This window comes from Suncus etruscus, chromosome 14 (genome assembly GCF_024139225.1).
Source record: "Suncus etruscus isolate mSunEtr1 chromosome 14, mSunEtr1.pri.cur, whole genome shotgun sequence".
Lineage (NCBI taxonomy): Eukaryota > Metazoa > Chordata > Mammalia > Eulipotyphla > Soricidae > Suncus > Suncus etruscus.
In genome coordinates this window covers 90037930-90062145 of record NC_064861.1, presented here as the reverse complement: position 1 = coordinate 90062145, position 24216 = coordinate 90037930, and the positions used below count along the sequence as shown (strand labels likewise).

General features: G+C 53.2%; 1 protein-coding gene across 1 annotated transcript; it reads right to left on the bottom strand.

The window, feature by feature from the left end:
• On the bottom strand, positions 1–22796 carry HIF3A (hypoxia inducible factor 3 subunit alpha). Its single transcript, XM_049787530.1, has 15 exons — positions 22561–22796; positions 21311–21320; positions 20666–20797; positions 18476–18560; positions 17875–17987; positions 17490–17698; positions 16741–16847; positions 16406–16553; positions 11495–11613; positions 10497–10687; positions 9117–9221; positions 7992–8266; positions 5899–6007; positions 2717–2798; positions 1–439 (listed from the first exon to the last, which is right to left on the bottom strand). Exons 1-15 carry the CDS (start codon positions 22794–22796, stop codon positions 342–344), a joined length of 2019 nt encoding a protein of 672 aa, XP_049643487.1. The 3' UTR covers positions 1–341.
• Positions 22797–24216: the final 1420 nt, after the last annotated feature.

Here is a 24216-nt window from a genome sequence, read left to right as displayed (position 1 = left end):
CCTTCTCCAATACCCAAATATCCAAAATCAAGCCCGGAGAGAGAGTGGGACAGATGAGGTATGAAGAACCGTAGGGGGAATCCTGAGAGAATTAGGGGGGGCCACAGCCCCCTCCCACAGGTCACTGAGCTGAGACCACCCCAAAGAACACCCCACCTAAGGAATGTCTGGGGGGTGGATGCTGAGGTAGGCTGAGGTGTGGGGATCATTCTGAGGAAAGTAGGGGTCTCCCCCAGCCCCCCGACACCCCATCCTGTGTCTTGGCTGCCGACTTGGAGTGTGGTTGAGATCCTTTGTGGGGTGTGGGGTGTGAAGGGCAGATGGGAAGGTGGGGGCCAGACTCAGTTGGCCAGAGTCAAGCCCACTGCTGGCTGGAAGTGGCTCTTGGGCTGGGCGCCGTCTTCAGTGGGGTACAGAGAGAGTAGTGGGGAGGCCGAGCCTGTGGGGAGAAGGAAACTCAGTCCAAGGATCCCCCAATTCCCACCAACCCCAATCTGCTCTTCCTACCAACCATGGCAAAGTGTGGCTAACAAATAGGTCAAGGAACTAAAAGTTGAAGACCCAGCTTTGCATGTGGGCACCCTACATTCCATCTCATGCACCATGTGGTCCCCAAGTGCCATTGGGACTATCCCTTGAGTCTTAAGCCAAGAATCACCTCCAAGCACCAGCACAAAAATAAAAAAAGTAGGGCCCGGAGAGATAGCACAGCGGTGTTTGCCTTGCAAGCAGCCAATCCAGGACCTAAGGTCGTTGGTTCGAATCCCGGTGTCCCATATGGTCCCCCTGCCTGCCAGGAGCTATTTCTGAGCAGACAGCCAGGAGTAACCCCTGAGCACCGCTGGGTGTGGTCCAAAAACTAAATAAATAAATAAACAAACAAACAAACGAATGAATAAATAAAAAGTAAAAATTGTGGCTGCCGAGGTCCGAAGACAGATCTGGGACAAACCCCACTCTCAGGGGCTTGGGGAGCTGGGATATGAGCAGGTGCTTAAGAAACCTGGGGCTGGGGCGCGGAGAGATAGCACAGTGGTGTTTGCCTTGCAAGCAGCTGATCCAGGACCAAAGGTGGTTGGTTCAAATCCCAGTGTCCCATATGGTCCCCCGTGCCTGCCAGGAGCTATTTCTGAGCAGACAGCCAGGAGTAATCTCTGAGCACGCTGGTTGTGGCCCAAAAAAAAAAAAAAAAAAGATGTTTGTTAGGGCCCGGAGAGATAGCACAGCGGTGTTTGCCTTGCAAGCAGCCGATCCAGGACCAAAGGTGGTTGATTCAAATCTCCGTGTCCCATATGGTCCCCTGTGCCTGCCAGGAGCTATTTCTGAGCAGACAGCCAGGAGTAACCCCTGAGCACCGCCGGGTGTGGCCCAAAAACAAAAAAAAAAAAAAAAAAAACTGGGGCTGGAGAGATAGCATGGAGGTAGGGCATTTGCCTTGCATGCAGAAGGACGGTGAGCCTTGAGCCTGCCAGGAGCGATTTCTGAGCTTAGAGCCAGGAGTAACCCCTGAGCGCTGACGAGTGTGACCCAAAAACAAAACAAAACGAAACGAAACAAAAAAGGAAACCCAGAGCTGGGGCTGAGTGACAGCACAGCGGGGAGGGGGGGCATTTGCCTTGTTCGTGGCTCTTCCGGGTTCAATCCCAGCATTCCCTAGGGTCCCTGAACTTGCCAGGAGTAATTCCTGAGTACAAGGCCAGGAGTAACCTCTGAGCACTGGCCCCAAAACAAAATAAAACAAACAAGCAAAAAGACCTTTGGGGACTGGCACAGCAGTAGGGCATTTGCCTTGCATGTAGGGCATTTGCCTTGCATGTGGCCAATCTGGGTTCGACCCCTAGCATCACAGAGGGTCTCCCGAGTCTGCCAAGAGTGAATCCTGAGCGAAGAGCCAGGAGTTACCCTGAACACCATTGAGTATGCCCCTCTCCCCCAAAAAAGATTTGTTTTTCATTTATTTATTGCCCATCATCCAAGTGGAAGGTCCTAGGACACAGAGCACTGGGGGGAGGGCCCCCACCCTCACAGACCCAGTATGAGATACTGGTTGGTCCCATGCATCTCAGATTCAGCACAGGGCTTGACTCACAAAACATGCAAAGAATGCATCCCACTCTGTGAGCACTGAGCACCCCTGCTGGCCTGCCCCCCACATGTCCCACACAGCCAAGGACAGCCATGACCAGACTGGCTTGGCACCAACCAGCCTCCTTGGGAAAAGACAGAAACATGAGCACAGCTGTGAGCGGGGACAAGCACAGAGGCTGGAGCCATGAGCACAGGAAGTCAGAGTGTGGGTGCTCCCCAATGCTGGGCCCACCCATGCTGGAGCCCCCCAATGTTGAGAAAATGATGAGGAGCCCCACAAAGCAAGAAGGGCCTCCAGACTCCAAACCAGTACCCCTTCCAAGGTTCACAGCTAGGAGGAGATGGGGGACTCCACCTAGTTCCTGAGACACCAGGGCAGACCACTCACAGGCTTCAGGAGCCCAAGGTCGGAGCCAGGCTCTGCTTGTACCCCAAGAAAAGCCCTGACAAGCTCCTGCTACCCTCCAGGCTCCTCTCAGTCCCTCCAGTTTCCCTGGGAGCAGGGAGGAGAAAGTCTCACATACTCACATTAGTCCCACCACCTTGAGGACCAGTCCATTCCCCTCAAGCATGGGGAGCCCCTCCCAGGGGAGCCTTGGGTCCTGGGTGTAACCGAGCTTTGACTCACCCAGGGGTGGACTGAGTTCTAGGACTGGGGTGCTGGAAGTAGGTTGGCTGCTCAGGGCTGGTCCTCCTGTCAAAAGAAAACTCTGCAGGGCAAAAAAACATCATCCTTATTGTTGCCAGAGCCATCAGCACCTTCCTTCTCCTCCTTATCATCACCACTACCACTGTCCTCCTCCATCTGCTCCTCCTCCTCCTCCTCCTCTCCTCCTCCTCCACACCATTATCTTCATCCTCACCACCATCACCTTCACCATCAGTCTCCAAGGCTATTTAGCAAGTGTGGCCCCAAGTTAAAAGTCACTATCCCTGGAGCCAGAGAAACAGCACAGCGGTAGGGTGTTTGCCTTACATGTGGCCAACACAGGATGGACACCGGTTTGATTCCTGGCATCCCATATGGTCCCCTGAGCCTGCTAGGAGCAATTTCTGAGTGCAGAGCCAGGAGGAACCCTTAATTGTCGCTGGATGTGGCCAAAAAACAACAAAACAAAACTAACCTAAACTAAAAAAATGGGGCCAGACCCGGTGTCGCATATGGTCCCCCGTGCCTGCCAGGAGCTATTTCTGAGTAGACAGCCAGGAGTAACCCCTGAGCACCTCTGGGTGTGGCCCAAAAAAGAAAAAAAGAAAAAGAAAAGAAAAGAAAAAAGAAATCACTCCTGGCAGGCTCGGAGGACCATATGGGATGCCGGGATTCAAACCACCATCCTTCAGCGTCTAAGGCAAACACCCTACCACTGCACTATCTCTCTGGCCCCCAATCACTAAAATTAAAAAAAAAGGTCACTGTGGGCCAGAGAGATAGTATGGAGGTAAGGCGTTTGCCTGAATCCTGGCATCCCATATGGTCCCCCGTGCCTGCCAGGAGTGATTTCTGAGTGTAGAGCCAAGAGTAACGCCTGAGCGCTGCAGGATGTGGCCCAATAACCAAAAAAAAAAAAAAAAAAAGTCACTGTCCCTTATCCTCCTGCAAGTGTCTCGTCATCCTCACTCCTCCCCTTCTCATGGGGAGACTAGGCCTCAGGGTACACCCACCCCCTCCCATGTGCAGCCTCACTGAGTGGCTCCTGCTAGATACAGGAGGCAGAAGTGGGTACAAAGTGGTCGATCCATCCCAGAAAAGGCTCAGCTCAGCCAGCCAAATGAGAACCCTGTACCCCTTGCTGAGAGACCTATAACCCATTTCCTCTCCCAGCCCCAACCAAGAGATGTGCTTCCCCCCTGGACTGCTGAATCCAGCTGTTTAACCTCTGGTGTGTGAATGCATGTGATTCGCTGATCTAACACTACCGGATGGAGAGTATAGTCCAAGGCCCAACTTGGCTTCCATCCCTAGGGCCCCATATGTTCCCCTGAGCTCAGAAGATCCCTGAGCTTGGGAATCAGAAGAAAGCCCAGGCACCGCTGGGTGTGACCCCAAACAAAAACAAACAAGTGAACAGATAACAAGTCACTCTTGGTTGGGGACAGCTGCAGCATATTTGCCTTGCATGCAGCCTACCTGGGATGGACCCAGATTCAATTCCCAGCATCCCAGATAGTCCCCTGAGCCTGCCAGGAGCGATTTCTGAGTGCAGAGCCAGGAGGAACCCCTGAGTGCCACTGGGTGTAGCCAAAAAATAAAAATAAAAAAAAGCCAAGCCAACTCTTGGGGGTCTGCCTTAAGCAAGGCCAGTGCTCTGCCCAGAACTTTACCCGGGCCCAACGTGATTTCCAAAGCAGCTGTGGACACTAAAAAATTCAATCATGCAAACCTTGGGTGTCCCCCCTCGCCTGGCACATGGTGGGCACCCCATAGAAGCTGCTGAATTTCTCCACTACATTTTTGTGCTTGCCCAGACAGTCAGATTCTGAGGGATGGAGCCAGGGGGGGTCCCGGAAACCACTCAAAGGGCTGTGGTCTGGGCTAGCACCACCAGGGGTCACTTCTGAGCACAGAGCCAGGATTAGTCCCTGAGGAAGGGCCAGATGGGTTGATACATGAGGAGCAGAAGAAAAAATCTGGTGTCTTCTGCTTAGGGAAAGTTTGACTCTACAAGTTCTGTGTGACATGAACCCCCAGTTTCCAGTTCATATCCGAGGTCCCAGGTTTCTAGACAGTAGAACGGGGACTGAGGCCCAAGAGGGTCTAATCCCAGGATCCTAATTCTTCACTGATAATCTTAGAACCAGTTTGGTTCCTGGTCTGGAAGGGGCCTCTCTGGAGCAGAGAAGATTCTTTTTTGGGGGTGGAGGGGGGTAGGCGGTGCTCAGAGCTGACTCCTGGCTCTGTGTTCAGGGATCATTCCTGGAAGGCTCAGGGGATTTTGAGGGTGCCAGAGATCAAATCTAGGCTGGCCATGTTGAAGGCAAGAGCCCAACTTCCTGTACTCCAGTCCCAGAGAGATTCTTTTTATGTTTGCTTGTTTTTTGGGGTTTGGTTTTGGGCCACACACGGCAGCACTCAAGGGTTATTCCTGGCTCTATGCTCAGAAATTGCTCCTGGTAGGCTCAGGGAACTATATGGGATGCCGGGGATCAAACCCAGGTCCATCCAGGGTGGGCTGCGTGCAAGGCAAATGCCTGACCACTGTGCTATCACCTCTCAGAGAAGAGACATGAGACATTGAATCTTGCCATTTCTGCTTGTTCCCCAACTTATTTTATTTTCATTTTTGTGCAGAGAGGGGTAGGTTTGGGGCCACACCCTGTGGTGCTCAGGGGCTACTTCTGGTTCTGGTCAAGGCCCCTATGTGGTGCCAGGGCTAGAACTGGACTTAGCTACATTATAAGCACTTTAGCCCAATACTATGTGCTTAGTTTTCCTCATAGTATCAACCAACAGCCTCTCCATATTAACTTTCATCCCTTTCACCGCCAAAATTGGAAATAGAAACCAAGCCCCAGGCTGAAGCGATAGCACAGCAGGTAGGATGTTTGCCTTGCATGCAGCCAACCAGGGACAAATATGAGTTCCATCCCCATTAACCCATATGGTTCCCCAAGCCTGCCAGGAGCGATTTCTGAGCACAGAACCAGGAGTAATCCCTGAGCACTGCTGGGTGTGCCCCCCCAAAAAAGAACAAAGTAGAGACCAAGTCCCCTGACCCCTAACTGCCGTCCTTCCCTCTGACCTTCAGCTAGGTCCTGGGCCCCTTTGTGCCCATCCACAGAGCACCAGGTGCTGGGGCTCCCTACACATACCAGGCTGAGTGGAGGCAACAGGAAATTTTCAGGTTCAAAGCTGGGGGATCGCTTTGGGGCTCTCACTCCCAGTAGCTCTTCATCCTCGTCTGAGCTCTGAGCCAGGGCTCTGCAGGAAAACATGCATGATCTGAGAGCAGGCACCAGGGAGTGGGGAGGAGGACTCGGCAGCCAAGGAACTCAGGTTTTTATATTCAACATCTTCCTGGGCACCACCCCACGATCTCTCAGCCACTCTGCACCCTCCATCCATCCATTCATCCATCCATCCATCCTTCTCTTTGTTCACCCATCTACCACTTGGGGCCCAAGCAATAGTACAGCAGGGAGGGTGGCTGCCTTGCACAAGCCCAACTCAGGTTTGATCCCTAGCACCCCAGTGTACCCTGAGTGAACTCTGAGCACAGAGTCTTGAGTAAGCACTGAGTATCGCCAGGTGTAGGCCAAACCAAATGCCAAATCCCTCTCTCCCTCATCCACCCATTCATTTATCCATTTGGGGGGGAGGGGGTTTGTATCAGGCCATACCTGGCAGTGTTCAGAACTCCTAGCTCTGTGCTCAGAAATTACTCCTGGCAAACCCAGGACCATATGGGATGCTGGAGATTGAACCTGGGTTGGCTACATGCAAGGCAAGACAAATGCCCTACCTGCTATGCTATCACCATAGCCCTCCTTTTTTTGTTTGTCTGTTTGTTTGTTTGTTTGTTTTGGGGGAGGCCATACCCGGCAGCGGCGCTCAGGGGTAACTCCTGGCTCTGCACTCAGAAATCACTCCTGACAGGCTCAGGGAACCATATGGAATGCTAGGGATTGAGCCTGGGTCGATCCAGGGTCGGCTACGTGCAAGGTGAATGCCCTACCACTGTGTTATCACTCTGGCCCCAGGCCCTCTTTTTTAAAAAACAAAAAACAATTTTTACTTTACTGCTTATCTCCTCCTGAAATTCTTATTTATTACGGGGCAAAGTGGGGGGGGTAGGACCACACCAGCAGTGTTCAGGGGTTACTCCCAACGCTGAGCTCAGGAATCATTCCTGGTGGGTTCATACAGAATGCCAGGGTATCGATCCCGGGTTGAACTCATACAAGGCAAACAGCTTCTCCTCTGTGCTATCGCTCTGGCCCTTCATCTTTCTTTCTTTCCTTTCATTTGTCCAGAATGGTAACCAACCATCTTTAATACCTATTGATTCATTTCTCCACAATGGCATCTTTCCTTCTCTTCATCCACCATTCATCCTTCCCACTGTCCATCTACCTGTCCATCTGTCCATTCCTCCTTCCATTCATTCACCCTCTATATACATGCTACTGTTCTCCTTCCCTCCAGTTAAGACTTTGCTGATTAGGGGCCAGAAAGATTAAGGGCACAGTGATAGGGTGTTTGCCTTGAATGCGGCCGACCCAGGACAGACCCAGGTTTGATACCCAGCATTCCATAGGGTCCCTGAGTCTTTGAAGAGCTATTTCTGAGCACAAAGCTGGGTGTGACCCCCCCCCAAAAAAAAAAGACTTTGCTGATTAGGTACTACACAGGGAGACCTAAAAACTCAGATGGAGCCAAAACAACCTCCAAAGGTTTATAGGGACAATGTCACACCTACAGCCTGGGGACCAAAACCTTGTGTGTGGGGTCCTGAGCACTGCTGCTGGAGCCACATGAACCCTCAAAAATGAGTAGGGAAGAGATGTCTGTTTGGGTGGGGTATTAGATGGTGCATCCCTGCCTCTCAACAGTCTCAGATGTATCAAGAACACAAAAGGATGACAGGACTCTAGGCCAAGGAAGGAACATCCGGGAGTTACTGGAGTGTGGCCCTGGTGCATGATGGGACAGACATGGCTGCCAACAACTAGAATCAACTGCATCCAGATGGTCTGCACAGGGCAGTGGGAATATCCAGCTGCCCCTAGGCATGAAAAATGTTCCTTGGCCCATGTCTGGCCAAAGGCACAGAGGCTGGAAGGAGTGTGGTCCATGCCAGGAGCCTGGAGGGTCCTGCTACAGAGGGGGTCAAGGCCAGGCAGGGAGTTGAGGTGCAAAGAAAGAACAGAAGTGAGCTGGATCTCCCACTCCAAAGATGGCTCACCTCTTCCGGGCTCCAGTCACAGGCACAGACATGAAGGGCTTTCCTCGGGGAAGGCTGGAGCAGCTCAGCCGGGGGTCGCTTCCCCAGCGGGGCAGCACGGAGGGTTCCGGGGAGGCAGGTGATGGGCCATGGAAGCTCTGGGCACGCTGCCGGGGCGCGATCCCTCGACGTCGGCGGTAGGCCCTGGGCGGCTGTTCACTGGTGCTGAGTTGGAAGTCATCGTCCATGGAGATGTAGGGGGCCAGCATCTCCAGGGCCAGAGCCTCATCACTCTCCTGTGAGGGGCAGGGATGGAAAAGCATGAGCTTGAGCCAGTAGGAGACCTGAAGCCTAGAATTTTAGGTTCCTAATCTGGAAAATGGACACAGGAAACTGAAGAGATGGGACATCAGGGAAAGCACTTGCCTTAAGCATTGCTGGGTGTGCCCCACCCCAAACAAAACAAAACAGAAAAACACCTATCATCTAGCTATTCAATTTAAACATCACCCATCTACTGCCTAGTGAACATGATGTCCTGTCAACCCACCCACTTGTCAATTCACCAACACACCTGGCCATCTGTCCAAGCACCCATACATCCATGGACCCACACATCTATCCATCCATCCATCTATCCATCCACCCACCCACCTATCCACCATCCATTCACCATCTATCCATACATCTACTCAACCATCCATCCAGATATTCATCCATTCATCTATCCATCCGTCCACTGACCATCCACCATCAATCCACCAATCCATCTACCCATCCATTCATCCGTTCACCCATCCATCCACTCAATCATTCACTCATCTGTCCATCCACCCATCCATCCATCAAATCATCCATTCATCCACTCACCCAACCACCCCACCCATCCATCCATCCATCTACCCAACCATTCTTCATCTACCCATCCACCCATCCACCTACCCACCCACCCATCCATCCACTCACTCAACCACCAATTCTTCCATCCATCCACCCACCCATCTACCCAACCATCTACCCAACCACCTATCTACCCTCAAGGATCCACACACACCCTCAACTAGCCTACTGCCTTTCTCTCCAGCTCAGCCATCTGATCCCCCGGAGCAGAAGTGAAGGCTTTCCTCCCCTCTAGGAGACCCTTACCTGAGCTATATCTAGATCTGTCTCCACTGCCTCAAGGTCTCTCCCTGAAGCCAAGACCTTGTGCGCATTCTCCATGTCCATAAGCAGCTCATCAGGAAGATCTGCCTGCATGGAGACAGAGCTGGGTGGGACTCAATTCTGAATCTGGGATGTGTCAACAGTAAGATGTAGGGAGAGGTGGTACAGCAGGGAAGGCATTTGCTTCACTCACAGCTGACCTTGGTTCAAACCCCAGTGGCCCACTGAGTCCCCCAAAACACCACGAGGGGGCACTGCTGAGCACAAAACCAGGAATGGCTTCTCTGCACTGCTGGGTATTGCCCCAAACCACTGCCAAAAATATGGAAGGAAAAAACTAATAACTGCTAAATTCTACCATGTTGCCCACCAGCTGAACCCCAGCAATGATTCAATAGGCGCCTCTCAGCAGAAGCATCTCTTTGCTAAAGTGCTCATTTGGGGACTGGAGTGTTAGCACAGCAGGGAGGGCACTCGCCTTGCTTATGACTGACCTGGGTTCAATCCCTGGCAACCCATATGGTCTCCCGAGGACCACTAGGAGTAATTCCTGAGTGCAAATTCAGGAATGCAAAACCAAAGGTGGCCCAAAACCAACCACCACCTCCAAAAAACAATAAAAAACCACAAATGCCCATTTATCTAGAGAAGTCACCCAGAGCCAGGGTCCAGATCTGGAACTGAACCCATAAGAATACGGAGTCAGTCCTGACCAACTCAACTCTCCCAGGTTCAAGTCCAGATACCTTGGCCTTCCCATCACCAGTGAGGAGGGTTGAAGCGGTGACAGCCCCAAAAAGGTTTAAGTTTAGGTGACACAGGGTGGGGGGAGGATTTAAACTGATTTTTAAGAGCTGTAATAGCATAGTCAGGAGGGCATTTGCCTTGCATGCAGCTGACCCGTGTTCGATCCCTGGCATGCCATATGGTTCTTGGAACCTGCCAGGAGTGATTTCTGAGAGCAGAGTCAGAAGTAACCCCTGAGTACCACTGGGTGTGACCCAACCCTCCCCCCCCCCCAAGAAAAAGTAGGTTTTAGGGGCCAGAGAGATAACACAGTAGTAGGGCATTTGTCTTGCAGGCGGTCGACCCAGGACGAACATAGGTGAGTTCAATTTCCAGCATCCCATATGGTTCCCTGTGCCTGCCAGGGGCGATTTCTGAGTGCGGAGTCTGGAGTAACCCCTAAATGCTGCCAAGTATGGCCCAAACACCCCCCAAAAAAAGCAGATTTTAGAGGACCCCAGCCTTTCCCACTATACAGATGGGGAAACTGAGACTAGGGAACATAGAGACACAAGCAAAAGGCAGACAAGCAGCCTGGATCCTGAGGTCCATCAGGGACCGGGGGAGGCTGCTTACTGGAAGTGGGCTTTGGGGGCGCCGGGCAACTGGGGGTGCGCTGGGTGCAGCGGCTCCAGAAGTCCTGTCAAGGATGGGGGCCAGGAGACGCCGGAGGTCGGGGCTGCAGAAACGGCGAGGGTCAGCAGCCAGGGTGGTCTCGCTCAGGGCAGGAGGGTGCAAGAAGGCCAGGATCCGGGGGCCGGAGATGTCTGCAAGGGACAGGAGTTTGGGGGAGACACAGGAAGGTCACCCAGAATGGAGGGTGAAGCCATCCAGGACTTCCCTGGGAAAAGAAGGGCTAGACTCCTCTTCATCAATGCAATGGATAATGGGGCCTGGAGAAATCCCCTCCAGTGGCCACATGGTGGGGATGACCCCAAGGATGGCCCAGGGGGGTCAGTGGGTGAGATTCAGGGCAAGATACTGTCCCCACCGGTAGGATTTAACTCTACTCTCCAGCAACCAAGAACGAGGTTTGGCCAAGTGACTGCGAGGAGGATTTGCCTAAGAAGTGAGAGACTGGTCCAAGGTCCCCACACCCTACAGAGATGCTAGGGTCCCACCAGGGTGGAGATGTGGCCACAGGTTAGTCCTGAGTTAAAAAGGAGGTCAGGAAATGTGTGACCAAGGAGCACAGTCTGAGGGCAACAGCTTGGAGAAGAAGGTGGAGAGAGTGAAGTTTTGCAGAAAAAAATGGAGGTTGTGTCTTAGCAGGGTTGGAAGGGAAAAAGGAAGAGGGAGAAAAGAGGTAGACTTGGAGAAGAAGGTTCTGCTTCTGAGGAAACCTGAAGACGGAAAGAAGGCAAAAGGGAACTGAGGCAGAAGTGACCTGAGAAGTGGGGAGAGAGGAGTGCTCGGGGGCTGAGGGGGAAAGGCAGTGCAAAGGCCTTGGGGCAGGCACCAGAGAGCCAAGAAGGCCTCTAGGGGCCAATGTGTTTTGATGGGCAGGTCACAGAGTGGCCAGCAAACACTTGAGTTTGCTCCCAACCACCCCCCTCCCCAACCCTGCCTCATACCAAGGCTGTCCCCAGGATTAGGGATGTCCTTCTGAGAGGGGGTGCCCGGCTGAACGAGTCTGCGAGAGGGTCGCTCTGTTTGCTCCAGGGACAGCACCAATCCAGTCTCTTCCACCCGGCTGGGGTACAGGGTAGAGAGGAGAGTGGAAGTCAGGGAGGGCTCCCAGCCCCCTCTGCTGACATTCTCGACATTGGGAGCCCCCAACCCCCTTAAACTGCTCCAGGGGCCAGAGGGTACAGAAAGTAACATGGTCACATTGCTTTAAAATCTGATGGTGACTTCTATGTCTTATAAGAACATTGGAAAGAGGGGCCGGAGAGACAGCACAGCAGTGTTTGCCTTGCAAGCAGCTGATCCAGGGCCTAAGGTGGTTGGTTCGAATCCCGGTGTCCCATATGGTGTCCCGTGCCTGCCAGGAGCTATTTCTGAGCAGATAGCCAGAAGTAACCCCTGAGCACCGCCAGGTGTGGCCCAAAAACCAAAAACCAAAAAAACAAGAACATTGAAAAGAAAAGTCTCACTTCCAAGCTAGCTCTGCAAAACAGGGAAAAACAGGAGATATCCAGCCCAGTTTGGTAGGGTAGGGAGGAGAAACTGAGGGACTGGGGGAAGGGATAGGATACAAGGAACAGGGTGCAGAGGGATGTGGGGGGGCAGAAAGCATAAGAACTCGGTCTTGGCTTATGCATGATGGATGAAGGCTACAAAGACACGCTCTTCCGTTACCAAATGCAATGAAATCGTCGGGGTTTATTTTTAAGAATTGGCTTCTATTTAGGAAGTTCTATTCCTAGACATTTTTCATATTCAAGGGAACAGATTTATAAATACAACTTTATGTTCCCTCCGGACCAACTTTATGTTCCCTTCCTCCTCGTCTCAGCTGAGCTGTAGCAGTGGCAAGAAGGGCTCTGGCTTATTTACATCTCATTTGCATAATACCCTCCAGGCCTGCATGGGGGCTTCCCAGCACCAGTTTTGGGAGTCAGACACCCTCCCCCCCACTTTGAGATCTTTATTCAGCTCCGCTGGGCTGGAAACACTCACTCCCAGGATAAGCTGGATTAAAGCCCCTCTTTGAAAAATACACATGAATGCTCACACACATGAGCACGGACACAGGCACCGCAGGCGTGCTGATGTATGCCCGAGCATTAGCACAGACAGGCACATGGTTTCCCAATGCCAGGGAAACACAAAGAAATGTACCACCTGCCTGTCAATCCATTCACTCTGCACACGCTGTGTGGGTTCGAATTCCAGCCCCACTGCCTGTGAGCTGTGCGACTCTTGAGCATTTACTGCCCCTCTCTGGGCCTCATCTAGTTGCTCTGTAAAGTAAAAAATCGGGAACCCAAGCACAGCAGGGAGGGCGCTTGCCTTGAACACGGTCCTCGCAAGTTCGATTCCTGGCATCCCCTATGGTTCCCTGAGCACCACCAAGAGTGATTCCTGAGTGCAGAGCCAGAGTAACCCCAAGGCTAAAAAAAAAAAGGAAAGAAAGAAAGAAAGAAAGAAAGAAAGAAAGAAAGAAAGAAAGAAAGAAAGAAAGAAAGAAAGAAAGAAAGAAAGAAAGAAAGAAAGAAAGAAAGAAAGAAAGAAAGAAAGAAAGAAACGGGGCCGGAGAGATAGCATGGAGGTAAGGTGTTTGCCTTTCATGCAGGAGGTCATCGGTTCGAATCCCGGCGTCCCATATGGTCCCCCGTGCCTGCCAGGAGCAATTTCTGAGTCTGGAGCCAGGAATAACCCCTGAGCACTGCCGGGTGTGACCCAAAAACCAAAAAAGAAAGAAAGAAAGAAAGAAAGAAAGAAAGAAAGAAAGAAAGAAAGAAAGAAAGAAAGAAAGAAAGAAAGAAAGAAAGAAAGAAAGAGAGAGAGAGAGAGAGAGAGAGAGAGAGAGAGAGGAAGAAGGAAGGAAGGAAGGAAGGAAGGAAGGAAGGAAGGAAGGAAGGAAGGAAGGAAGGAAGGAAGGAAGGAAGGAAGGAAGGAAGGAAGGAAGGAAGGAAGGAAGGAAGGAAGGAAGGAAGGAAGAAAGAAAGGAAAGAAAGAAACAGGGGCCCGAGAGATAGCACAGCGGCATTTGCCTAGCAAGCAGCCGATCCAAGACCAAAGGTGGTTGGTTTGAATCCCAGTGTCTTGTATGGTTCCCCGTGCCTGCCAGGAGCTATTTCTGAGCAGACAGCCAGGAGTAACCCCTGAGCACCGCCGGGTGTGGCCCAAAACCAAAAAAAAAAAAGAAAGAAAGAAAGAAAGAAACAAAACCATGGCCCAGGAGAAGGCTCAGGGGCAGGAACTTAGGCTGAAAGAGTTGGGGGATCCATGCCTAGCACTGTCTGGTTCCTCAAGCATCACTAGGTGTAGCCCCCAAACAAAAATAAAATCAATTTTAGGGGTCGGAGAGACAGCATGGAGGTACGGCGTTTGCCTTGCATGGAGAAGGATAGTGGTTCGAATCCTGGCACCCCATATGGTCCCCCAAGCCTGCCAGGAGCGATTTCTGAGCATAGAGCCAGGAGTAACCCTTGAGCGCTGTTGGGTATGACCCAAAAAAACAAACAAACAAAAAAAATAATAAATTGAGGGCTGGAGGGATAGCACAGTGATAGGGTGTTAGCCTTGCACACGGCCAACTTGGAACAGACCCCATGTTCAATCCCTGGTATCCCATATGGTCCCCTAAGCCTGCCAGGAGTGATTTCTGAGAGCAGAGCCAGGAGTAACCCCTGAGTGCTGTTGGGTGTGGCCCCTGTAAAGATAATAAATTAAGGCAAAGCAATATAGTCCAGGGTGTAAGGTGCTTTGGGGTTCAGATCCTAGCACTGCTTATGTTCCCCCCAAGCATCATCAGGATCACTCAAGCACAGAGCCAGGAATAACCTCAAATTAAATTCAATTAAAATGAAAAGTGCTTAAACAAAGACATTAATTTAAAATATTAAATTAAAAGGAAGAAACAATGGGGGTGCTAGTGAAATAGCTTTGCATGCCTGAGGCCCTGAGTTTAAAATCTCGGATAGTCCAGGACTCCATAAATATTGCCAAATATTAACCTATAATCCCCAGAATTTGCTAGGTTGAACCTACGTGGCCCCTGGCCCTCAATACTGCTGGGAAGACTTAAGTTGGTTTTTTGTTTGTTTGTTTGTTTGTTTTGGGAGGGCCATATCTGGCGGTGCTCAGAGGTTACTCCTGGGTCTGTGCTCAGGAACAGATGCCAGAGATCAAACCCGGATTGGCCATGTGCAAGGCAATCGCCTTCCCCACTGGACTGTCTCTAGAGCCCAAATTTTGTTTTAAAGAGGAAATAAGGGCCAAGGAGATAGATGGCTCAAAGGTTAGAGCACATGCAAGGGGCCCAGGTTTGATCCCTTGACTGGATTGTTTGCCCTGAAGCACCACTTGGTGTGTCCCCTAAACACACACACACACACACACACACACACACACACACACACACACACACACACACACACACACAATGAAGGAATACTTTATCCCTTCTCCATGCGGGTCTGAGGCTTGAGTGAAGTTGTTTTGTTGTTTTTGTTTGTTTATTTTTGGGCACTCAGGGATAGGCTCAGGGGACCATGTGGTATACAGGGAATTGAACCCAGATCCTGGGTAGGCCACGTGCAAGGCAAACGCCTTACCTCTGTACTATCTCTCTGGCTCTGTTTTGTTTTGTTTAGTTTTTCATTTGTTTATTTCATTTTGCTTTCTTTTTTTTTGGGGGGGGGGCACATCAGGACTTATTCCTGCCTGTGTGCTCAGGAACTCTTCCTAGCAGACTTGAAGAATCACATGGGATCCCAGGGATCAAATCTGGGTCGGCCACATGCAAGGTAAATGCTCTCCCCACTGTACTATCACTCCGGCCCTTTGAGTGGGTTTTTCTGTGTCGAAAGTGCAGAATTGTGTCTGGCCGAGTGAGCTCTATCCAAGCCTGAGATTAAATCTTATCACTGATTTAGGCAATTGCTAATACCAGGCTCTGTTCTAGACATAAACAAGATAGACAGAACTCTCTAATCTCAAGGGGATTCCATACTAGTGTGGAAAGTCAGAGCATAAATAAAGAAATGGCAAGGGCCTGAGCAACAGTACAGCAGGAAGGGTGTCTGCCTTGTACGTGGCCAACCCAGGTTTGATCTCCCAGTACTTGGGTTGAGGCCCTTGTCTGACTTGTGGCTGGTCCTCAGTATTGCAGAGGGGCCCCCAAGAGAGCCACCTGGGGTCACTCCTGACACGGAGTCAAGAATATTCCCTAAGTACCCTTTAACATGGTTCAGACACCACACAAAAAGTCCCTCAAATGAGCCTGCCAGGAGTAACCCCTGAGTGCTGCCGGGTGTGACCCAAAAAACAAAACAAACAAACAAACAAAACAAACAAACAGAAAAATTTTTTAAAAATCTGACTTTTAGTAAAACTAAAAGCTGGTTTTTGTTAAATACTGTTTCAGTCAGTGACAGCTAAGATTTTCTTTTCCTCATCACCTTGTAAAGAAAAACACAAAAGTGTCAGAGCGATAGCACAGCTGTAGGATGTTTGCCTTGCAACGCAGCTGAACCAGGACAAATCCAGATTTGAACCCTGGCATCCCATATTGTCCCCTAAGCCTGCCAGGAGCGATTTCTGAGTGCAGAGCCAGAAGTAATCCCTAAGCACCAACGGGTGTAACCCAAAAAAAAAAAAAAAAAAAAGCGAGAGAGAAATTGCTCAGATGCACCCCTGGATTTGAGGTGATGTTTCCTCTGCAGTCCTTGAACAGTCTTTGAACAGGGGGTTGCCCCCACATGCGCGCGCGCGCGCACACACACACACACACACACACACACACACACACACACACACACACGGGCAGCGTCCCCCAATTCCATGCACACAATCCCCCATGCCCTTCTGCCTACCTGAGCAGGAAATGAACACAGATGATACTCTCGGACTGAGGGCCCCGGCCCCCCGAAACCACAGTGGCTTGTGTCTGGGTCCACAGGTAACCTCCGCTGCGGGCCAGGAAACGATACCGCCCGGTCACGGCCTGACCCTTGCTGAGTACTGGGGACGACAGGACAGGATTGGGGTCACAGATGGAGCTACAGGGAAGAAACAGCTCAGGGCCTGAAAGAAAGCTGGGGCCAGCTTTCTGGGGTGCAGGGGAGGCCTCCGCATTGTGGGCAGTTAGTTTGGAGGTAGGGGGGGGTCTCTGGGTGCTGGGGGGGACAGGCCAGTTCCAGGGACTCACGGCTGTGGATGGCCTGGCCCACTGCGTCCAAGTCCAGCGCATGGATGAACTCATAGGCCGAGCAGCCGATGAGGTCATTGGGCCTATAGCCGGCCACTTCTGCGATCCTGGAGAGAGGGGGATGCGGGGAGGGGTCCCCATCAGTTCAAAGACTGGAGATCCGGGGGTGGGGTGGAGGGACACAGGATTGAACCAAAGAGAAAGGGAGGGAAGGAAACATGGGGAAGAGGGGGGCTAGGCTGAACTAGCCCCCGAAGATGGATAGGAAATAGCCTGGAAGGAGAGTTTAAGGGCAGAGGAGGAAGTGGGAAGGAGGAAGGAAGGAAGAAAGGAAGGAAGGAAGGAAGGAAGGAAGGAAGGAAGGAAGGAAGGAAGGAAGGAAGGAAGGAAGGAAGGAAGGAAGGAGGGAGGGAGGGAGGGAGGGAAGGAAAGTTGGAGGAAGGAAGGAAGGAAGGAAGGAAGGAAGGAAGGAAGGAAGGAAGGAAGGAAGGAGGGAGGGAGGGAGGGAGGGAGGGAGGGAGGGAGGGAGGGAGGGAGGGAAAGAATGGAGAAAAGAAGAAGCTGGAAGGGAAGGAAGGAAATGGAAGGGAGGAAGGAAAAAGAAAGAACAGAAGGGCAGGAAGGGGGAACCACCCACGACCACTCCGGGCCCCCCTGGCTGCAGAGCCGGCCTGACTTCCCCAAGGGCCCCAGCAGTCCCTTTGCGACAGGCAGGAGGCCTGTGCAAGGGAAACTGAGGCCCGGCCCACCTCTCGTCGCAGTAGGTAAACTTCATGTCCAGGCTGTGGCGGCTGAGGAAGGCCCCGCGGCCCAGGGGGGGCTCCAGGCTGCCGGGGTGCGGGATGGCGTCACAGATGAGCACCAGGCACTGCAGGGGGGGTTCCCGCCGGGGGCTCCTGGCTGGGGGCGACTGCACGGGGGGTTTGTAGACCCTCAGGTGCCCGGAGCAGTGCAGGACCTGCAGGGGACATGGGAGGGGGCGGTGGGAGCTGAGAAGAACCCCCAGAAACATGCCGATTTGCAGGGGCCTTGCAGACACTCCAGGCCGGGGGCTGTCACCCAGGAAGGCCACAGGGACCCCAAAACCCCAAACAACCCAGCTTCCCAGAGACGTCTTAGGAGTGCCTCACACACCTTCCAGGTGGCCGCCTTGAGGTTCAGGGTTCGACCCCTGCTGCTTAGGGTGCTCTTCATGCGCACAGAGAAACGGCGTAGCGTGCGGGCCGGCAGCTTCCTCCTGTATAGGTCTGGGGGTACAGCACGTCAGCTGCCACCTTGGACAGGCCCTAGCCCTCCCCACACCCGTGATTAACGTCCCAGCTTCTTTTGGGGGGGGACCACACCCAGCAGTGCTCAGGAGTCACTCCTGGCTCTGCACTCAAGTGCTCACTCCTGGCAGGCTCCGGGAACCCTATGGGATGCCGGAGATTGAACCCGGGTTACCCGTGTGCAAGGCTAGCACCTGCACTAAAAGTCTCCCAATTCCATCTTCCCATTGGGACCTGCCACCTAGGAGTGTCCCCCAAGGAGGAGACAGTTTAGATCCTTCTGGGACCCCAGGACAGAACTATGCCCCCCACAAGATCCTTCAAGGCAGAGCAATGCCCCCACCAGTCATTCTCATAGCTGAGTCTCCCCAAAGCCCCAGGGCAGGCCAGGGCCCCACTTCTCATTCCCAGGTGGGTGTGCAGAGCCCAGTTGGGATTTCTGTCAGAAGGGACTTTTGGGGGCTCACTCTGTGGGGGCGTCAGGGCGTCCTGCAGCTCCTCCTGGTCGCAGGGATGGATGAAATCAAAGATGCTGTGTCCAATGAGCTCCAGCTGCCAGGGAGCGTGGGGAGGTGAGGGGCGGCTTAGAGGAAAAAAGCAACTTTTCCGGGATCTCAGATTCACCTCACCATAGGTGGAACCCCTCCATGACTTCCTGGAGCTGCGCCCCCCCCCCCAGTCTCTGTCATCCCCTGCCCAATCTCAAGCTCCCTCAATAACCCTCAAAAGCCCTTATCTTTTATTTTGTTTTGTGTTTTGTTTGGGGGCTACACCTGGTGGCACTCAAGGGTTTCCTTGGCTCTGAACTCAGAAATCACTCCTGGGGGCCGGAGAGATAGCATGGAGGTAAGGCATTTGCCTTGCATGCAGAAGGGCAGTGGTTCGAATCCCGGCATCCCATATAGTTCCCTGAGTCTGCCAGGAGCGATTTCTGAGTGCGGAGCCAGGAGTAACCCCTGAGCACCACCGGGTGTGACCCAAAATACAAAACAAAAAGAAAAAAGAACTCACTCCTGAAAGGCTCGGTGGACCATATGGGATGCCGAGGATCGAACCCAGGTTGGTGGCTACATGCAAGGCAAATGCCCTCCCTGCTGTGCTGTTGCACTGAACCCCCAAGCCCTTGTTTTGGTGCACCCCAAGACACTCCAGTGCCCAGATTCAATCCCCATCAGTTTACAGGTCAGAGAGAGGCAATAGGCCAACCAAAGTCAAAACTACTCATGCGGAGCCAGGGAGATGGGACAGGGGGACAGGGCTGACCTGGCATGCAAGTTTGATCCCCAGCACCACATGGGCCCCTGAGCATCAGCGGGAGAAATCCCTGGGCACAGGTGGGGAACAGCCACCATGCACTGTGGGGTGTGGTGTGGTGAGCTTGTCCCCCAAAACGGTGAAATATCAGTACTGGTGTAGGAGAGATAAGACAGCAGGGTGGGCGTTTTCCTTGCATGCGGTGAAGCCAGGTTCAATCCCTGGCATTCCATTTGGTCTCCCAAGAACTGCTAAGAGTAATTCCTGAGCACAGAGCCAGGAGTCAGCCCTGAGCACCACCGGATGTGGCCCAAATGACAAAACTCTTTAAAAAAATCGAATAAAGCGAGATTTACATCTTCTGCCTTGAAATTAGACTCAAGACTCAGGATTCTGCCTCACTGATGGCGGATCCCACCTCCTGCTTTGGACAGATCCTTCCTGAACACCACAGGGAGAGCCACAAGGCAGATCCATAGATCTTTGTTGTTGTTGTTGTTGTTGTTGTTGTTTTTGGGGGGGTCACACCTGGCGGCACTCAGAGATTATTTCTGGCTCTGTGCTCAGAAGTCGCTCCTGGCTCAGGGGACCATATGAGATGCTGGGGGACAGAACCAGCGGTCATCCTGGGTCCGCCACATGCAAGGCAAACGCCATACCACTGTGGTACCACTCTGGCCCCCCATGATCCATCTTTTGGCCAATAAACCCACAGGGACCTGAAGCATCCACCTTGATCACACCTCTTTTGCTTCTTCTCCCCTCATTGTACTTTGGATATAGCCAGGATAAATATCTTTTTGTGGGAGTATACTTAGCAGTGCACAGGGATTACTCCCAGCTCTTCACTCAGGAATCACTTCTGGCAGGCTCGGGAGATCATATGAAATGCTGGGAATCAAACCCAGGTCAACCACGTGCAAGACAAACACCCTCTTTACTGGGCTATAGCTCCAGCCCATACATATATTTTTTGAGGGACCACACCCAGCAGAGCTCTGGGCCCCCTCCTGGTGAGCAGACCCAGAGCACCCTCATGCAAAGCCTCTGATCCAGCCCTTTGAGCCACTGGGAAAAGTATCTCCCTCTTCACCACCACTGCTTCGCCTTGGCTTGAGGTCTCTAATTGTCTTGTTCCCTGGGCCACGTTCACTGCCAGCTTCCTGGTTCACAGCCCTCCTTCTCCCCTAAGTTCTTCAGGTGTCCTATTCAGAGGTCTCCTGCAGGAAGCTTTCCAGGATCACCTCCCCTTCTTGCCCATTCCCAGCCCTCCTCATTCTGAATCCTGACTACTGGACAAGTCTGTGTGTTCTAAGTCCTGGGAGCCATGCCCAGGCAGGCAGAGGAGCGCCTGCTCGGCCCAGCCCAGCCTTTCCTGCAGTCACATCAGGCGGCCTTCTCACCTGGCTGAGGCCCAAGTGCTTGCTGACATTCTCCGACAGGTAAGCCATGTCTCCCTCCGTGGTGAGCACCATGACAAAACCCTCCAGGGCCTTCAGGTAGCAGGCATCCAACGGCTCTCCCACCTGGCTCCACTCCCCTGCGTCCAGGCCAGGAGAACAGGACGTCTCTGGTCAGTCCAGGCCACCCCCACCAGGGGCTGGCCTCCCTCTGCTGTCCCTCCCTGTCTCCACCACCCAAAAAGTGCACACAGCTCAGTGAGTGACTCTGTTCTCCAGAAAGGAGGCGGAACTACTCAACCTTTGGGATTTGAGGGAGGGGAGGGGGCCAGAATTGGAAGGGGCTCAGGTTTCCTGGGAGATCGAGAGTCTTTGGAAGGATTCTAAAGAAGCACCAGCACGCAGGTTAACTGGATTTTAAAGAACAGAGACTTCCAGAAAATTAAAGCTCGGTGGAAGAAGCCACTGTTTTGGTAATAGAATCTTGTCTGGTCCTGGGATTCCGTGTGTGTGCATGCAAGCGTGTGCTGGTAGTCTGCAGCAGGATGGTCTTCTCGAGCTGTCAAAGCAAGCAATGCCTAACACCAAGGGAATGAATGGCATAGCTGGGGAAGGGGAATGGGACACCAAGAACTCAAGTTATACCACAATGGGCAGACTGGACAAACATTTATTTTATAAGGAGACAAGATTCAGTCCCGAGGACTGGGGATCAAACCCCAAAAAGGTACATTTGTACATACACAAAGGTGTCCAAACGGCCCATCAGCCCATTTGTAAATAAGGATTAAGAAGTGAGCGCCTCTCCCCATTCCTGAGCCGGTTCAAACTTAAGGAGGCGGGGCTTCTGCGGGCGCTAGTTTCAAAGGGCGGGGCCTAATCGCGAGCCGCCAATAGGGGGTGATGCTTCATATGAACCTGAGCTCTGATTGGCCGCTCACCCAAAGGGGCGGAGCCCCACCGGAACCGTGAGTTCAGAGAGGCGGGAAGACGTAAGTTGCCAGGGCCTTGCTGGAAGGGGCGGGGCCTCACCCAGGTGAGTTCTTGGGCGGGGCCCCACCACCAATCGCCTTCTAGGGGGCGGTGCTTCCTAGAGACCCCGGGCTCTGATTGGCCCCTCATCCTAGGAGGCGGGGCCTCACCAGAACGTGGATTCAGAGAGGTGGAAAGCCGTAAATAGGCGGGGCCTTTGGGGACAAGAGTGGGGCGTAGCTCAGGTGAGTCTCCTGGGGGAGGACCCTCACAGCGGATCGCCTTCTAAAGGACAGAACTTCCTAGAAACCCTGGACTCTGATTGGTTGTGCACCATAATGAGCGGAGCCTCCGGGAAGGTGGATCCAGAGAGCTGGAAAGCCGTAAGTGGGCGGGGCCTCGCGAAGGGGGCGGTACTTCCTAGAAACCCTGGTCCGGCAGCGCACGCTAAGGAGTGGGGCCTCGCCAGGAACGTGGATTCAGAGACCTGAGAAGCCTTAAATGGGCGGGGCCTCGCTGGGGCGGGGCGGGATTTCTCCCAGGTGGGCTTTCTTGGGGCGGAGTCTCACCGCCAATCGCCTTCTAGGGGGCGGTGCTTTCTAGAGACCCCGAGCTCTGATTGGTCCCTCATCCTAGGGGGCGGAGCCTCAACGGACCGTGGATTCAGAGGTGGGAAGCCGTACGTGGGCGTGGCCTTTGGGGGAGGGGCGGGGCTTGGCTCATGTGGGCCTCTAGGGGGCGGGGCCTCACCAAGGATCGCCTTCTAGGGGCGGAACTTCCTAGAAGTCCTTGTCTCTGATTGGTCGCGCAGCCAAGGAGCGGAGCCTTGCCGCCGAGAACGCGGATTCCGAGGCGAAAAAGCCTTCAGTGGGCGTGACCTTTCAGGACGAGGCGGGGCCTGTCCCAGGTGTGTTCTGGGGCGGGGCTCACCTGCGGCGCAGAGGCGGTGCATGCGCAGGTAGCTGATGGTCAGGCGCATGATGGAGGCCTTGTCCAGGTGGGCGCTGACCCCGCGCGCGAAGGGCAGCGTGTGCGCCAGCTGGTACAGCACCTCGGTCTCCTGGCTGCGCCGGCTGCGCGCCGCATCCCGGGACTTCTCCTTGCGCAGCTCCGTGCTCGACCTGCGGGCAGGGGCGGCAGCGTCGGCCCGGGGCGCATGCATGGCTCTGGGAGTGCCACAGCCCCTCGCGGTGCAGCTCCTCTGGGTGGCCCCGGCGAGTTCTGGGGCTCCCGATGAGCCCCACTCGGAGCGGGGACCGTTTATCTGGCCTCCCTGTCCCCTCCGAGCGCCTCGCTTCTCTCCTAGGCGTGCCCGGGGCCCCTCAGTCCCCTCCCTCACTTATCTGCAGCTTATTCCCAGGGCCCGGGACGTGGAGGGGTGGTGGGTGGGGATGGGGGGCCCGGGAGGCCTGCGGCTGGGAGGGGACAAGGTCAGGCAGCAGCTGGATGCGCCGATCGGCCTCCCAGGGCCCTCTTCTGCCCTTTTCCCTCCTGGGCTAGAGCTGAGTCTTCAGAATCTTCAGCACAGATCTCCAAGGCAAAGTCCAAAGGCCCACCTGGCCCTAGCAGGTGACTTAGCAAAGCAGCTTGTTGCAGGATTCTGGCCACCCCCGAAGCCTTTCCAAACACCCGCATTTGACAGTGGGGTTGGGTTAGGAAGTCTGTCAGTCCTGTCCCAACTAGCTGCCTGCTTCCCGGTTTTTGTTGTTTTTGTTTGTTTGCTTGCTTTTTTTTTTTTTACCATTTCAGCAGACCCAGGATTGAGCCAGTAACTTAAGACTAACCTGGGAATGGGGTTTTCAGCCTACACAGAAGCTAGTAACTGCCCCCCCCCCCACTCTTGAACTCAGGAAACATAGGAACAAAATGTATGGTGCTTGCCTAGAATTGATGAGGGTTCGAACACTGGTTGCTCAAGTTCTCCCATTTATCTCAGTGGCTTAGGGTTTATCTGCACGGTTTCATTGTTTCTTTCTGATTCTGTCTTAAAAGGCCAACTTTATTTTATTTGGGGTTGGGTGAGAGGGTTTGAGCCACACCCGGCAGCATTCAGGTCACTCCTGGCGCTGCGTTGAGAAATCGATCCTGGGAGGCTCAGGATCATATGCGATGCTGGGGATTGAATCCGAGTCTGTCCCGGATAGGCCACATGCAAGGCAAATGCCCTATCACTGTGCTATCACTCCGTCCCCCCAAAAGGCCAACTTGAGTGTTGAAAGTGATCCTTGCATGTAGTGGACCTAGGTCCTGTACCACTAACCCATAGGGTCCTCAGAGTGCCTCCAAGATGATCCCTGAGCACACACCACATTTGCCCTAAAAGCCAAAGAGAAAAAAGGGGGGCAACTCCAGGGGCCAGAGAGATAATATGGGGTTAAAGCACATGTCTTTCCATGCGGCTGACCCAGTTCAATTCCCTGCACCTCATATGGTCCCCCACTGGGAATGATCCTGAGCACAGAGTCACAGCAAGCCCTAAACAACACCAGAAGTGCCCCCCTCCAAAAAATAAAGTTCCAAGGGGTCAGAGTGATAGTACAGCGGGTAAGGTATTTGCCTTGTATTTGATTCTCAGAACCCCC